This window comes from Staurois parvus, unplaced genomic scaffold (genome assembly GCF_062004578.1).
Source record: "Staurois parvus isolate SC_StPar_1 unplaced genomic scaffold, SC_StPar_1.0 ptg000388l, whole genome shotgun sequence".
In the NCBI taxonomy this organism is placed as follows: Eukaryota; Metazoa; Chordata; class Amphibia; order Anura; family Ranidae; genus Staurois; species Staurois parvus.
Window position 1 is genome coordinate 654,208 of NW_028318184.1, and position 15,530 is coordinate 669,737.

General features: G+C 39.0%; 1 protein-coding gene across 1 annotated transcript in view; it reads left to right on the forward strand.

Moving 5' to 3' along the window:
- Positions 1–8,532, forward strand: part of LOC149455744 (adhesion G protein-coupled receptor F5-like) — a 180,071-nt gene extending 171,539 nt beyond the window's left edge. The window contains exons 17-18 of the mRNA XM_089685892.1: positions 1,199–1,280; positions 4,358–8,532. Of these exons, the coding sequence (XP_089542018.1) occupies positions 1,199–1,280; positions 4,358–4,428 (153 nt within the window). The 3' untranslated portion in view covers positions 4,429–8,532. The remainder of the gene's footprint in view (positions 1–1,198; positions 1,281–4,357) is intronic.
- Positions 8,533–15,530: the final 6,998 nt, after the last annotated feature.

Here is a 15,530-nt window from a genome sequence, read left to right on the forward strand (position 1 = left end):
TCCTCTTGTTCAAATGTCTATGCTGATAAGACATACTGAACCCTAGTCCTTCTGCACATGCTCGTTTTAGTGTGTATTGCTAGAGTTTTTTTTTTTTCTTGGGAGAGTGCATGTGATCAGCAATGTCCAGACAGAGGTCAGGAGATTTCCATCTTCCTAGAGAAAACTCCTCCTACAAGCTTTAACCAGTGCTCAGCTGAAGTCTCAAGACTGCCCTAGCTGCTGATGAGAAAAATTATTTAGCAGTTTATATTTACTAAAATAATTGCACTTCCATATTCTGTGTACTGTGGGAGACCAGATATAGTGAATGCAGGGCTTGGGTTTAATAACACTTTAAGCTATGAAGATGAAAGGTAAAAATTGATTGATTGCCATTCACAGAAGTAAATTCTTCTTAATATTGGTTTATCCCAGAGTACAAGTTTTAGGCCTCATGTACACGGGACACTTCTGAACGATGGAAGCTGGCTGCTGGAAAACGTAGGGTAACAAATGTCTGTTTAGCCACGTTTGCATAACGCTTTTATGCGCGTTTGCGTTTAGAAGTGTTTTTTAAAGATAAGCACAGAAGTACCTCCCAAAAGCCCAGAATGCACAAAAGTGGTAAATTATTAACTATTTCAGACTGTTTCAGAGAAATACACAGAGTAGAAGCAGAGACAGCAGTAGCTGTTGAGATAATTAGGTGTGAGTTGCTCATTAACATTTCTTTTGTTTCCAAGGTTGGGAGAGGTCTGAGGTGTGACTTGGTCCTTACAATGTGTGACAAGCTTGGTAGGAACATCATGTTTTCAGTGATTTGGCCATCCTTGAAAACGCTTTGCATGCATTGTTCATGATGCTCTGGACAGCATCGGGAACTGGAAGAGTTAAAATAAAATTTCAGACCCAAAATCTTATAAACACGATTTGCCGCATTTACAAGCATTTAGCGTTTGAAATGCTGATAAAATCGACTACTGAACGCAGGTTTTCTGCATTCTAAAAAACAACTGTAAACTCAAATGCCTGTGAACGACTGTAAACGATGATGTGTACATGGACACATAATAAAACATTAGGGAGAGTTCAGGGGCTGCTGAAAAAAACACAAAACAGCTCCTAAACGTGAGTTTATCAGCTGCAGTGTACATGAACTCTAAGTCTTCAGAATCGTATTTAGGTTTCTGATAAATTGTTTGTTTTGCCTTCACAGACAACATCTACAGATTCATCAGGAACCTCAAAGCCAACGAAAAAGAAAACCCCCTTCAAGAAAGGATTTTTTGGCAGAAGAGGTGGGTATGGCAAAATGTACAGAATTACTGCCAAATTTCACCTTATTTCACATTTTCTTTTCATTCTTAAATTTATCTCCATATCCTTTGAACTTAAAGCGACACTACACTGTATCTGAGGCCCACAAACCAAAAGCACTATTTAACCACATGCCACCCAGCCACTGTAGAAATACATTGGCACGGCAGCACGGCTGGGCAAAACCACATTTTAAAATGTGTGTTTTCAAAACAGGTAGGGGGCGCGCGCGAGCGCGCCACCGCCCTACCTGTCCTGCCGATCACGGCCGCGGATGTCAGATGCCGGGTCACAGCCGGTCGTTACCGGCTGTGTCCCGGCGATTAGCGGAAATCACTGACAGAGAGCAGGGCTGCAGTAGCTGTGCTTTCTGTCAGTTCTCTGACAGCTCCTGACACGCTGAGCCAGAGAGAAGAGTTTATCTCTCTCTCAGCTGTCAGCCCACCCCCCCCCTGCAGTACACACCCCCGCCCCCTAGTAAAACACTCCCCTCACACAGTTAACCCTTTCACTGAATAATAAACTTAACCCCTTCCTCCCCAATGCCATTAGTACAGTGTTTTTTTTGCACTGATCACTGTATTGGTGTCACTGGGGATGTCAGTGACCCCAAGTCAGTTCCCCCCCAGTGTCAGAATGTCCGTCGCAGTTCCACCATAAGACGCTGATCGCCGCCATAAGTCGCAGATCGCCGCCATTATTAGTATAAAAAAAAATAAAAAATCCCAGTATCTTTCCCACCATTTGTAAACGCTATAACTTTCACATAAACCAATTAATTTACACGTATTGGGGTTTTTTTTAGCAAAGACATGTCGCAGAATGCATTTTGGCAGAAATTTATGAATAAATTTGATTTTTACATTTTTTTTTATTGGACATGTTTTATAGCAAAAAGTCCAAAATATTGTTTTTTTTCCTCAAAATTGTCAGTCTTTTTTTTTATAGCGCAAAAATAAAAAACGCACAGGCAATCAAATACCACCGAAAGAAAGCTCAATTTGTGGGAAAAAGGATGTAAATTTCATTTATGTACCATATTGCATGACCGCGCAATTGTCCGTTAAACTAGCGCAGCGCTGTATAGCAAAAAAATGGCGTAAATTGCAGAATCTATACCATAGTTTGTAGACGCTATAACTTCCACACAAAGCAATCAATATACACTTATTGGGGTTTCTTTTACCAAAAACATGTAGCAGAATACATTTTGGCCTAAATTTATAACTAACTTTGAGTTTACTATATATTTTTTATAGCTAAAAGTAAAAAATATCGTTTTTCTTCAAAATTTTTGGTCTTTTTTTGTTTATAGCGTGAAAAATAAAAAGCACACAGGTGATCAAATACCACAGAAAGAAAGCTCTGTTTGTGTGAAAAAGAGGTCGTAAATTTCGTTTGGGTGCAGCATTGCATGACCGCGCAATTATCAGTTGAATTAGTACAGCGCCGAGTAGCAAAAAGAGGCCTGGTCATTAAGGGGGGTAAATCCTCAGGAGGGCAAGTGTTTAACCACTTGATGTCACACATCATAGGCCCCCCCCCCAAAAAAAAAGTAAATCTCTAACAAGATTCCATGAAACCTGGGAAGATAGGGGTGAAAACATCATCCCTGGGCTGGCAGATTAGCCAGCCACCGATACATTTTTATAAAAAGGCAGCACAGGTTTCCAACCAGCAGAAAGGCAGATTGAAAAGACTAGGGAAACAGAACAAAAAGGCGATAGGTAAGTATGATAACCTTTTTTATTATTTTTAATAAATATTTTACATTTATATAAAGTATTTATGACAGTAAATAGAGGTTAATGGAAACACTGCCCTTAAAGCATACTTAAACTAAAAAAAACAAAAATATAATATATTGTAGCTTTCCAGTCCTTAGGTTTGGTGCCTGCATTTGTTTTCTTTTTTCAATATTTTTTTCTTTATGTTCACCTAGTAATTCTGTGAATAACACACTTCCTGTCATTGGGTGGCTATGCTCACTCCTCCACTGTATCTATGAAGGGAGCCATGACTGTCACCCAGGTTTAACTTCAAACATATCTGCCTTTGTTTATCTCCATTACATAGGAAATCACAGGATTAGCAGTTTACAAAAGAAGGCCAAGATTATTTTCCTTCCTGTACAGCTCACAGGAAGTGACAAGAAACTGCATTTTCTGTACTTGAAAATGTTTTCATCCTAAAAAAGGACTGGTAACGTGCAATATATTACATTTTTGTTGGGTTGAGTTATTCTTAAAGAAAATTTGTCATGAATCAGACCACATAGGTGGGATATAGAGCAAAGGAAGGGCAATAATGCTAAATGTGACAGCTTCCCCTCAAGCTGGCCGTTAGTAAACCAGCAGTCGGTGGATGACTCGCCCACACCAGTGAATTGTCAGCTGGGGAATCCCAGGCCATATGCCCATGTTGATCAGGACAAGGGCCTCTTCTTAACAACCCTTCCATGGTGGTTGTGATGGTCTTTACGTGGAGAGGCGGATCGGGGTTACCAGAATCTGGAAGTCCCTTTTAACAATAAAAGTCCTTCAGATATATTCCCATGTGAAAGTAATACACACTCCTACTCATTGAGGCAAAAATATAAATACATTGAAAAGAACACACAAAAAAAAGAAAAAGCAAAACAATCCCCCAATTGTACATTTACTGTCAATTACATTATCCAGCAATGCAGATGCACTCCAATCACAATGAACAATGCCCACCAACCCCAGTGATGTCGGTGACTAAATATAGTCATGTCCACCCTGGCCCTTTAGCTTCAATAGTTCAATAGTTTGAATCTGGCACTCGAACTTCAATGATGTTCACTGAACCTACCTCAAATCAAACCCAGGTACATTTAGCCCATTCTTAGTGGGAAGCCTCAGATGGTTCCTAGGCCAACCTTCCACTGAAATCCCTTTTATTGAAGGCCTATGTGCTCCAGAACCAATATGTGCCTAGAATGCTGAGAAGAGCAGCTTCTCACACAGCTATTTTGATTGACCTTCCTTGATTATATATTGTCAACTCTAACATTTGAATATTTGTTTTGTTTCAGCTGTCTACAATCTCTACTCAACTCACGATTCAACTGAAACATCTGGACATTCATACTCAGTGCTCTCATAAAAGACGGCTAGTTAGTGTGATGAACTTGGGGAGTGGATCATTGTTGTACTAATGAGTAAAAATAATCAAAGGACAGGGGTCTATTTATCAATTTATTCATGCAAGATTCAGACAAGTTTCACACATTTTCACCCAAGATTTATTAGAAAACGGTGTGAATCTTTGGTGAAAATAAATAGATGTCATAATCTCTCTGGATGGAAATGTTATGTTGTACACTGATATACAATGTGATTTTCTTATTGTTCTGGAAATGTTCTGGTTGTTCTGGAAATTTTGGACAATTTCATACATAACGTTAATTTTTGTTACCCTAAAAAATACCCTTGCTACAATTTCTCATATCCCACCAATGTGTAGTGATACAAAACAGCAAGAAAAATGTAAGTAACCTTGCCCAACATTTGCCTGGAATGTGAAACAATGAAATGTACAAAATAATAGGCTGAACTCCATAATTCCAGGCTGGAATCCATAAGGCGCTGCTCAATATTTTACAAATTGGTCTCACAAGGTAAAGCAGAGCCAAGAATATACCATAACTATGGAGTCTGCTATTCAAGCCAGTAGCCATAATAGTGTCTTTCATATTTCTTTATTTTATGGCCAGGGGGTTGTTTCCTTTAGGTTGATATTTCCATGTTTGGAGTAAACTACTTAAGTTTTTTTGATACTTTCTGGAGAACTGATTGGTAAATGAGATTTTCATAGTTCAAGCATTTATGGAGAGGTGGGTAGGATTGGAATTGTTTCATACAGGTTGATGCGGCTATCTCCATGTTTGGTATATGCTTGGTATATAAAGAATAAAACTACCCAACAGTTTGTTATATTTCTCAGGGACTATAGTTTTTCATAGTTCACAAGTTTATGGAGGGGAATATTGGAGTTGTTTCATACAGGTTGAGGTGATCCAAAGTTGATATCCCCATGTTTGGTAGATTATACATAATAAGATTACCTACCAGTCTGTTGTCGGCTGCAGGTTCCTTGGTTCCCGGTCTTCTCACCTGCTGTGGCAACTAGGGGTACCCACTCTCCTTGATAAATTTTTCTGTTTACTTTATATTAAAAAGAACATAATAGGAAGAGCTGGTGGGTAGGAACACCTGAATCTCCCAGGTAGACAGGAAAAGAGTTATGGGCTCCTCCTGGATTTATCTCCAATCTCTGCTGTGTTCTATTTGTTTGCAACTAAGAAATGTGCCGTCACCATATGGATGACTGAAAAGATGTACATATGTAAGTCAACTGTGTTTCAGTAAAAATGTTAAAAGGGATTTATTGCACTTTATTGAGTTATATCATCGGTTTTATCACTAACTGTGTTTTATGAGTTTACATGTGTTTGTCATTTTTAAATTTTTATAAGTTTTTGCACATTTATAGCAAGGTATACACAATTAGTTGCGCTGCATTTTTTCTGTTCAGATGGTAAAGGTTTATGCGCTGCTATGTCACAATGATAATACCGGGGGAAGGAGATTGCTGCATTCACTGCTCTAGTGTACTCACACTCAAAAATAAATTAATTAAACAAAAATGTGGTGTGCTAACTCCTCATAAATAAAACCATAGACTTTGAAAACATGCAGTGACAGTCCAGAAAACGAACAAAATAATGTGATAATAAACGTCCAATCCAACATGTGTTGAGTTATCATCCAGCATGGCGTTGAATATTGCAGGATGATAATGCAACACATGTTGGACTGGACATTATGAGGAGGTAGCACACCACATTTTTGTTTAATTAATGCATTTTTTCTATTATTTGTTTTATGATCAGTAATAACACTAATTGTGTTTTATGCATTTGCTTTTTTTTTGTTAATATAATTTTCTTTGCACGTTTATAGTGAGTTATACGCATTTAGTTGAGCTGCACTTTTTTTACCTTTGTACTGCATAGCTGGTGAGAGATCTAAAGGAGATTGTGCAATCAGATTGTATAGGAAGGTAGTATTATAATGAGGGAGGTGTGGTCCAGAGTGGTGAACACACCCTATCACACCCCCTTCTGTGATGCAACAAGGAAGTGAACGCTTCTGCGAGGTGGTCTACAGGTAGTGAATGCTGAAATATCATCTTCAGGAAATGATGCAGTCTGAACGTCTGTTCAAACATTCATAATGTCCTTATAGAGTAGACTAGAGTCTGAGCAACCAATGCATACATATTAACAGGACATTGGATTGCAGGAAAGAAAATTGTTTGAATCCCTTTCACAAAGCTATTGTGTTCTGCCAGTGGGGTGCCTTCATTGTCAGTAGAACACAATAATTACTGCTAGTGGGTATATCCGCCAACAGTAATCGCATGTAAAAAATCCTGGAGGCAGGTTGTACTGAAGTCGACTGATGGATTGACTTCAGTACAACCAGCCTGCCCATAGATGGATGGAATCTTATCCGGTCCCTGCTGAACAGGCCAAGATTCGATGCATCTCGCTGGCTTAAGAGATAAGCAAGATAGGTGATAGGATTTCTGACAACGAACATAGGGTTATTTGGAAACAAGCATATTTTGCGTGCAGTTCCAGCCAATTTCAAATCAGTAATATTTCCATTGTCTCGTATCATTTGGGCTAAGGGCTCTAGAGCAAGGACAAAAAGTAGCAGGGACAATGGACATCCTTCTGTTGTATCATCTCATTATAGCAAAGGAAATGGATTTAAAACCTAAGTATCGCGTAAAAGCTTTCAGGGAGGTGATCCAATTGAGGAAGAATGCACCACTGTCTTAGAGTATAAATTAAATACGGCCATAGGATGAAATGAAAGGCTTTCTAAATATCTAAGGAAAGCAACATGTCAGGTATAATTCTATGCTTAGCCAAATTGGTCAGTAGGTAACTCTACTAATATTATTTGACGCAATTGAATGAAAAATAATTTTTTCTTTTTTCACAGTAAGCTTCCAATCAGTGAATTCAGGCATAAGGCAATTCGTTTAGCTAGGATTTTTAAATCTAAATTACTAAGGGAGATCAGTCTGAAATTAGACCAATGGGTAGTGTACACGTTGGGCTGCAGTATTACACAAATATATGCCATTAGAGTTTCTTGTAAAAAAGTGACCCTCTTGTCTAATGTCATTAATAGCATTTAACAGAAGAAGAGTCAAAGTATACTTCTTGCAATAAGAAGCTGAGAAACTGTCTGGTCCTAGTTAGAAACAGCCATTTGTATTTTTAAAGCAGTAACTGGTTATTCAAATGCTTCTTTGAATGCGAATCAGAGAGGGTGTGGAGGTCTAAGTTAAAGTGTTACTAAACCCACAACAGTAAAATCATTCTATATATGCAGTAAAGCATGCTTGTTATACTCACTGTGGAACTTAAGAGGTTAATCCTCTGCATTGTGTGAAAAATATGTTTAATCCTGTCTTCTCTGATTCTTCCCTTCCTCCATTGTCCTCAACTCATCTCCTTCTAGAACAGAACCTTGGGGGCAAGCTGCACATGCCCAGTTTGGTGTGTATTGCTAGAGTGTTGATTCTTTTTTCTTGGGAGAGTGCATGTGATCAGCACAGGGCCAATCAGCACTGTCCAGACAGAGGGTCAATGGTTCTGCAGTCTAATGGGACAGTGTGAGGAGAATGAAAATGCCTCCTACAAGTTTTAACCAGTGTTTTGCTGGACACTGATAGAAATTACACAACTGCTCTAACTGCTGATGAGAAAATGTATTTAGCAGTTTATATTTACTAAAATAAATGCATTTTCATTTTCTGTGTACTGTGGGAGACTGGATATAGTGAATGCAGGGTCCACTACTGGATATAGTGAATGCAGTAACACTGTGATGAACCGTCCCTTTGTGACAACATTTTGCCCTTTCTGTTTCAGTTTTCTCCCCTTGTTAAGTGGTCTTCCCGTTCTCCCCTTGGTAAAGCTGTATGTCTTTAGACAGACATTCTACATTGTTTGTTTAGGGTAATGTGAACTTGTAGTCTTTCACTTCTCTAGAGTTCATACTGTATTGTTGTGTTGTAGGGTTTTGTTGTGGGTGGGGAAAACCCGGTGCCAGACTGTCTGGTGGGGGTGGGGGTGAAGTTGTATATACTGAGTTGTGTTCAATAAAGATTGATTCATTCACCCTACACTAAGTTCTGACTCGTGGTTTGGGATATCAGGGAAGGATTGTCTTTGAGCTCTAATACCCGCCTTGGCAGAACGCTGGAAGATTTGCAGGAAAAGGGAACCATTGGCTGAGACGCATCCCTCCGCACGAGGAAGCCCAGGCAGAACGGTTCTGCCACAAACACTTTAATCAATAGTTGGTTCACTTGTGAGCCAGGAATTTGTTTTATATATTAAACCTAGATAGATGACGCTGGAAGATATTGAGCATGTTAACTGGAAACCATTTCACCAGCGATCAGAAGGTTATGGTCCGGGAAGAGTGACGTGACTGGGCAGGCAGAGCCTCATACAGCCATGTTTTAAAAAAAATTGACAGCTAGTGTGGGGAAGAGAAGATCCCCCACACTAGCTGTCAAAGCAAGAGAGCATGGGCTGGTGTATTCATAACATGTTTACACGTTACAACTTGAATATGGGTGTAACATGTTATGAAAGGTGAACTGATCCTTTAAGCTTGACAGGTTTTGTAAAAGAGGTCAATATTTCTAGGTCTAGTTGCAAGAAAAGAATCCTAAAGGTAATATCTGTGGGCAGTTCTTCTAAGGTGTTTTTCTACCTGACCTTTTAGTAACAGGTTCCAAGTTTGGACTTATTCGAGGAGGTTGGATACATTTTAATGGAATTGGCTCAAGTATGAAATTCTTCTTTGTGGTGATCCAAGTGTGACTGCTTTTCCTTTCTTAAGATGATTGGCTATTTGGATAAGCATAGCTCTAATGACTGGTTTGTGGACCTCCCAAAGAGTGAAAGAAGACAAGTCAGAGTCACGATCTGCAGTTATATAGTTTTGTAAGGTTTGCTGTATATTGAAACAAGTTGTGTTATCTGTCAGTAGTAAGTTGTTCAGGGTCCAGTATGTTTCCTGATGCTCAGGGAAGAGATAGAGATAAAGACCAGATAACTGAAAGTATTTGAGAGCTAACAAGGGCAAGAAGGAGGTCTGAAGTAAGATATGCTTGATTCTCATGAATAAATAATGGGGGTGTAACGAATAAGTATGATCAGTTTTATTAGAATTAACCTTCCTCAAGCAGTTCACCAAAGAGTATTGGGAAAATAAGGTGCGGAAAGATCTTGAGGATTGAGAATGGGTTGGAGAATCTTTTGATTTTCAATGTTTGGGTAAAAGGTTAAGTTAGACTCCCCCATATTATAGCAGTATCTTTTTAGATATTTAACAATAGTTAATAATAGTGTAAAATAGAATTTGAGAAGAGTTAGGGTCATAGGTGGAAACAATAAGGACCTCTTTGTCCTAAAGGAGGCCAGTAAGAAGCAAATAATGTCCAGTAGGATCTTTCACTTTCATGTGGCAAATAAATGTATTTAACCTCCTGAAGCCCACTAAGATAATCCTACACTTGTGTTGGTCATTCGCCATATCATGGCCCAATTTTTGGGAACAAAAGAGACAATGCAAAGGAACAGTAAACTTGCCTAACCCAGAAAGTTTCAATGAGAATGCAGTGTGTAAAAGCAAATGATGAGCACAGACTCTCAATCTGGTGATCTGGTGAACCTGACTTGGATGATGGGGCTTTTACAGTTTGAGGGGAGCTTGCTTGGGCAGAATTGTCATGAGAAGGATGGAAGAAACGAAGGTCTGAGGTCCTATTGATGTAAGTCACATGGGTTAGTTTTTACAAAGTGAATGTTAATGCTGCAAAAAATAAATGTTTGGCTTTAAATACAATTAAAGTGAAGCTAAAAAGTTACATTTAAAAAAGATTTGTTATTTAAAACTAAATATTATTGAAACCTGTATACCCATTCCATGGTAGTTCCCCCTTAGACACTAGATACTATTTATGTTATTTTTGCAGCAAGTGGTAATCTATCTTACTATGAAAGCGACATTGTTTCACTATGTTTTACTATGAAAGCGAGATATGTTTCTCTGATCCTAGTCTGGAAGCAGAAATCAGACATTCTTTGGAGAATTTAGTTATATATATCTCACTCCTGGCTACAACTACACTAATATATGAAGACCTTGATCCAGGTAAGTATACCGTCATACTACCAATTGTCATTTGCACCTTTTTTTTTTCAAGTTGAACTGCCAGGTATGATCTTGTTATATTTTAGGAATGATTGTCAGCTTCCATAGCGGTTCCTATGGTATGATACGAGCATACTAACATTGGTCCAAACTGGACCAATTTAAATATGCAATTAAGATCATACCCAGAGTTCAGCTTTAAATTAATGTTTACTGTATGTTGTTGTTTTTGTTAAATTCTGACTCCACCCCACTCTGCACCGCCCACCTGGCTTTTATGTTCCTGAAGAGCTTTCCTAAGCAATCTAAGTGCTCTTATTGGCCACTGAAGTGACCTCATTGGAAGTTTGCAAAGTTTAGCTATAGTCAGGGAAAGTAAAAAAAACTGTAAAAAATGGAAACTAAATCAGAGGAGTACAGAGCAGGACTTTTTAGACCAAAGGCCTGTTTGAGCCTGTGTCGATAATTAAATACAGTGTGCTTTTAGATGCATGCCGCTTATACTTCATCCCACTCTGCACTTTCCACCTGGCTTTTATGTTTTCTGAACTGTAAAGAGCCTTCCTACTCATTCCAAATACTCTCATTGGCCAATGATTTCCTTGGTCAGGGCAATGGAAGTTTGCACGGTACAGTCCATGAAAGTCAGAAACCAGTAACAAACTGAAACAATATCAGAGGGGTACAGGGAAGGACATTTTGGGCTAAAGGCCTGTTTGGGCTTGTGTTGATACTGTAGGTAAAAACAGCGTGCTTTCATTTGCATGCTGCTCAGATTTCAGGTAAGTTTTAAATTCTTTGTCAATCATTAAGGCTCCATGCACGCTAGCATTTTTTTTACGCTCAAAAAATGCTGGAAAAAATGCTGGTAATAGAAGCGTTTTAGTGGCATTTTAGTAGTGATTACAGCGGTTTATTAGCATTTTTACAGTACATGTAGATAAAATAAAGAAAAAGCTGATAGTAGCGTTTAAAACAGTTTAGCGGTTTTTTCTGGTGGAAAAACGCTCCAAAAAACATTTTTTTTCTGCTCCTAGAAGCTGAATCTCAAAAAACGCTAATAGCCTAAAGTAGTGTGCATGGACACACAAAGAATAACACTATTTACCTTTTAGGAGCAGACAAAAATGCTATTCACAGCTTCTAGGAGCTTGAAAAAATGCTAGTTGACTTCCCTTTATCAACCTGCTCCAAGCTGCTTTTAGATTTGTATTAACTTCTACAGGAAGAGAAGCAGTGCTGTTGTGAATAAAAGCCCAAACACACAGGCCCTAATAAAGGTAATAGTGGTGACTGATTTTAGAAAGGACCTTTACTTTATAAATTTAAATCAAAACACGGGTTTGTACTTTAAAACGTGACTCGACTTCATTTTTTTTTCTAACAAAGGTTCCTGTAAAACAAGAAAACACAAGAAAAAACAGCAGAGGCTACAAAACTTCTCAAAGTTCCTCTTCTTTACAACAAGATGTGCAAGACTGAGGATATAGTGTGAGTACAAGGCATCTTGCGCCCACCCCCTGAGGGGATGTCACCACGGTATCCATTCACAATGTACTAATGTAGAAAGTGGCACTCTTTACAACAGTGAGGACTGCTCAGCCCACAGAAGATGTGAAGGGGAACAGACCCTGCGGTGTCACTTGACCAACCTGAAGAAAGTGCAAGTATAAAAAAATACAAAACATTCAAACAGGGGGCACCTAAGCGGGAGTGGGGTCTTGTGGGAGAGGGGGGAGAAATGAGTCTAGTGTTCCTGAACTGTAACAGAGATCTTGCTCTGCCCATACAAACAGCTTTCTGATATATAAATAAATTGGGCATCTTTTAGAATAGAATATTTAGGCAAAGGCAACATCCTTGCCATACCCCTATCACAAAGACCATAATGTGCAGTAAATGATCATTTAAACCATTTCAACCCACAGCTGATTCTAAATCACAAGTTTTCTTTTAAGCTAACATTTATGTGACACCCTGCCAGGGGCGGACTGACAACTCATGGGGCCCCTGGGCAATAGGGGATCATGGGGCCCCTGTGCCCTTGCCCAAACTCAAAAAAGCCTATGAAAAAGGTACCAGGGGCATCTCATGGGGCCCCCTACTGACCCCGGGCCCTCGGGCAGTGCCCAAGTTTCCAAATGGTCAGTCCGACCCTGCACCCTGCTAATATTCAAACTGCAGGATGCTAGAAGAGACAGAAGGTCGCAGTGTCCTGCAATTCAGTGGCACACACTATGGTGAAAAGCTTTATGGATCTTATAGGTTGAACTGCAGGACTTTGTTAGAAGGCAACTAATTGGGGGATTACATTTCCCAGAGGAGCTGGCCTATGGGTGGAGGCATATTAATGTAGAAGAAACAAAAAAAATAAGGTCCAGGGAACTCATCCAATCAATACAATTATAGAGAGGTGTCGCCCTGATATATAGCTAGGGTGTAACAAAAAAACTACATAACACAACAAAGAAACACCCAGTGGGCTACCTCTACAAAATGAATTTATTGAATAAAATACAGTAAACCATGCATCGCGGGTACATGGAGCCACCTCTCACCTGATGGCCAAACCCAAATGCCCTAAAAGTCCCCCCACCCTAAACCACCCGCCAGAGCCCCCCTCCCCACAAAAATATAAGGCAAAAACCACAATCCTTCCTCACCCCCTCCTAGAAAAAACCCCCACCCAGGAACCAGGAAGCCCACTCACCCTCAATGAAAGATCCCCCCCAGAGATGAAGGAAAGATAGTAAAATCCCTATGCAGCATGTGTGGTAGGCAGCAGGACTGTGAATAATGCTGAATAACCATCAAATGGCATAGGTGCACAGTACAATAAAGTAAGACCAGTCTATGGTGTGTGTATACGCAGTAGTACATGCTATTGTAAAGACTGTTCCTGCACAAAAGTCATATGTCCAACGTGAGACCCAAAGGACTAATAGCACATGGTATGTACTGATACAACAGCCTCTCACCTGTGTTACTGATCCAGCATGTGCTATCATAACACAGCCAATATGACCTGGGTTATATAGTGGGGTCTCTTGAACTCAAATACCGGCCACCCTGGTAAACCAGCTGCACAGAGCAACACGACGATTATTGTACTGTGCCCCAGCATATAGTGATCCCACTACATACTAAAGGGGGTAGTACCTGTGCTTGCATTAATTCTATTGAGGGACTTCAACCTATTGCAACCAAGGAGATTCTTGTAGTGCACCAACTACACTTCAACAAGCTCACAGAAGATCTTTCACTTCAGTTAAAGGGACATTAGTCTTTCTAATTAAAGAGATATTTTCTTATCCCAGACTTGAACCTTGTCATCAGCTTCTGAGGGCCCAAAGTGAGCTAATCTTACTCCTTAATAGTTTTCCTTTGCTCACTGGGGACATAAACATCTCAGAGTTGAGGTCTTTTCTTAAATTCTGTATTGCAGGACATCCAGAACTGGCTGAGATTTTATGTGTGCTGACCGTCGCTTGAAGGTACTAAGAGTGATAACTGTTAACACAGGATTTGCGTGCCTAAAATTTTGTGCTGCTCTACTGTGCTCATATTTGACTCTAATATAAATAAAAGTATCAGTTCACCCTAACCAGTGTGTGAGTATATTTTCTGGTAATATTGAGTGAGTTTACTCTGGCCAAAAGAGTACGGCAGTGTCAGCAGGGGTTGAGCTTTCAGAGTGGGGTCAAAAGTGTCAGGGAGCCCAAAATTAACTCAACATCCTTAAGGGGATAGTGCTACATTTAAAAATAGCAAACAGAATCATTTGAAGATTAGATGGAAATATTTGTGCAGTATTACACTTTTGGAAGTTAAAAAGCACATCAGACCTAAAAAGGAACAAAGAAAGAAGACAGAGGGATTTGGTTCTAACAGAAGGATATTCGGATATCTCCAAATATGGAATATTTGGGAGCTACGTTTTAATTATAGTAGAAGAGAAATGCCTAGGTATTTGGCAAAAGCAGGCAGAATTATAGACTCACAGGGTGGATGACCAATTGACATGTGAATTAAAATGTCATGATCTCAATAAAAAAAAATCAAAGCAGATGTATACTACACATTTAGATATTACAATATCTTGTAAAAGTTCTAATGTGGGAGGTATCACAAACAACCATCAAGGTGAAATAACCTTGGGGTCATCACCCAGATTGTAATGGAAGAATCAAACATTGGTCCAGCTGATTGGTGAGTTGTGTCTTTATCATGCTGTTTTGTATTCCTTTTTTTGGGCCTTATCTTATAAACAAAAAACAACATACAAACAGTTATTTCTCTGTAGAGTGAGGACTCTACAGAGAAATAACTGTTTATATGTTTTCCGTTTATACTGAACTGGTGTACTGAAATGTATGTACTGCATTTATTCTTGTACATGTTTGTATGTTCAATTATTTTTTTTCTGATTTATATAAATGCATATTTCTGAATGTTGTCCTGAAGAAGCAGTTAACTTACGAAAAGCATAGACATATGAGGATAAAGTGTTTTGGAATAAGACTATTGTTTTATGTAGGCAACCTTTTAAAATTATGTAATATTTGTATTTACTATGTACCAATAAAAATGATGAATTTTATTATACTCTAGATATTCACCTGGTAGTCTTCTTTAAAGCCCCTTTGTTTAAAAGTATATTGCTATCACTTTTTTTCCATCTTTTAGTATGCCATCTACCTGAATCACAATCAACCTGTTCCTGTTACAAGGATTATGGCTGTCTAGGAACCCTTGGACCATGTATCAATTCATCCTGTATATATATCATTAACCTTCCCACTGCAAAAATACTGCAATCGTAAGTCAACCCTTACCCAGATTTACTGACATTTGAATCTTCATGTCTGTTTACTCTTCAGAGGCTAATTAGTCACAGTCAGACAAGAAATGATTTTCACCTTAGCTAGACAAATAAAAATACATTTTAATGGC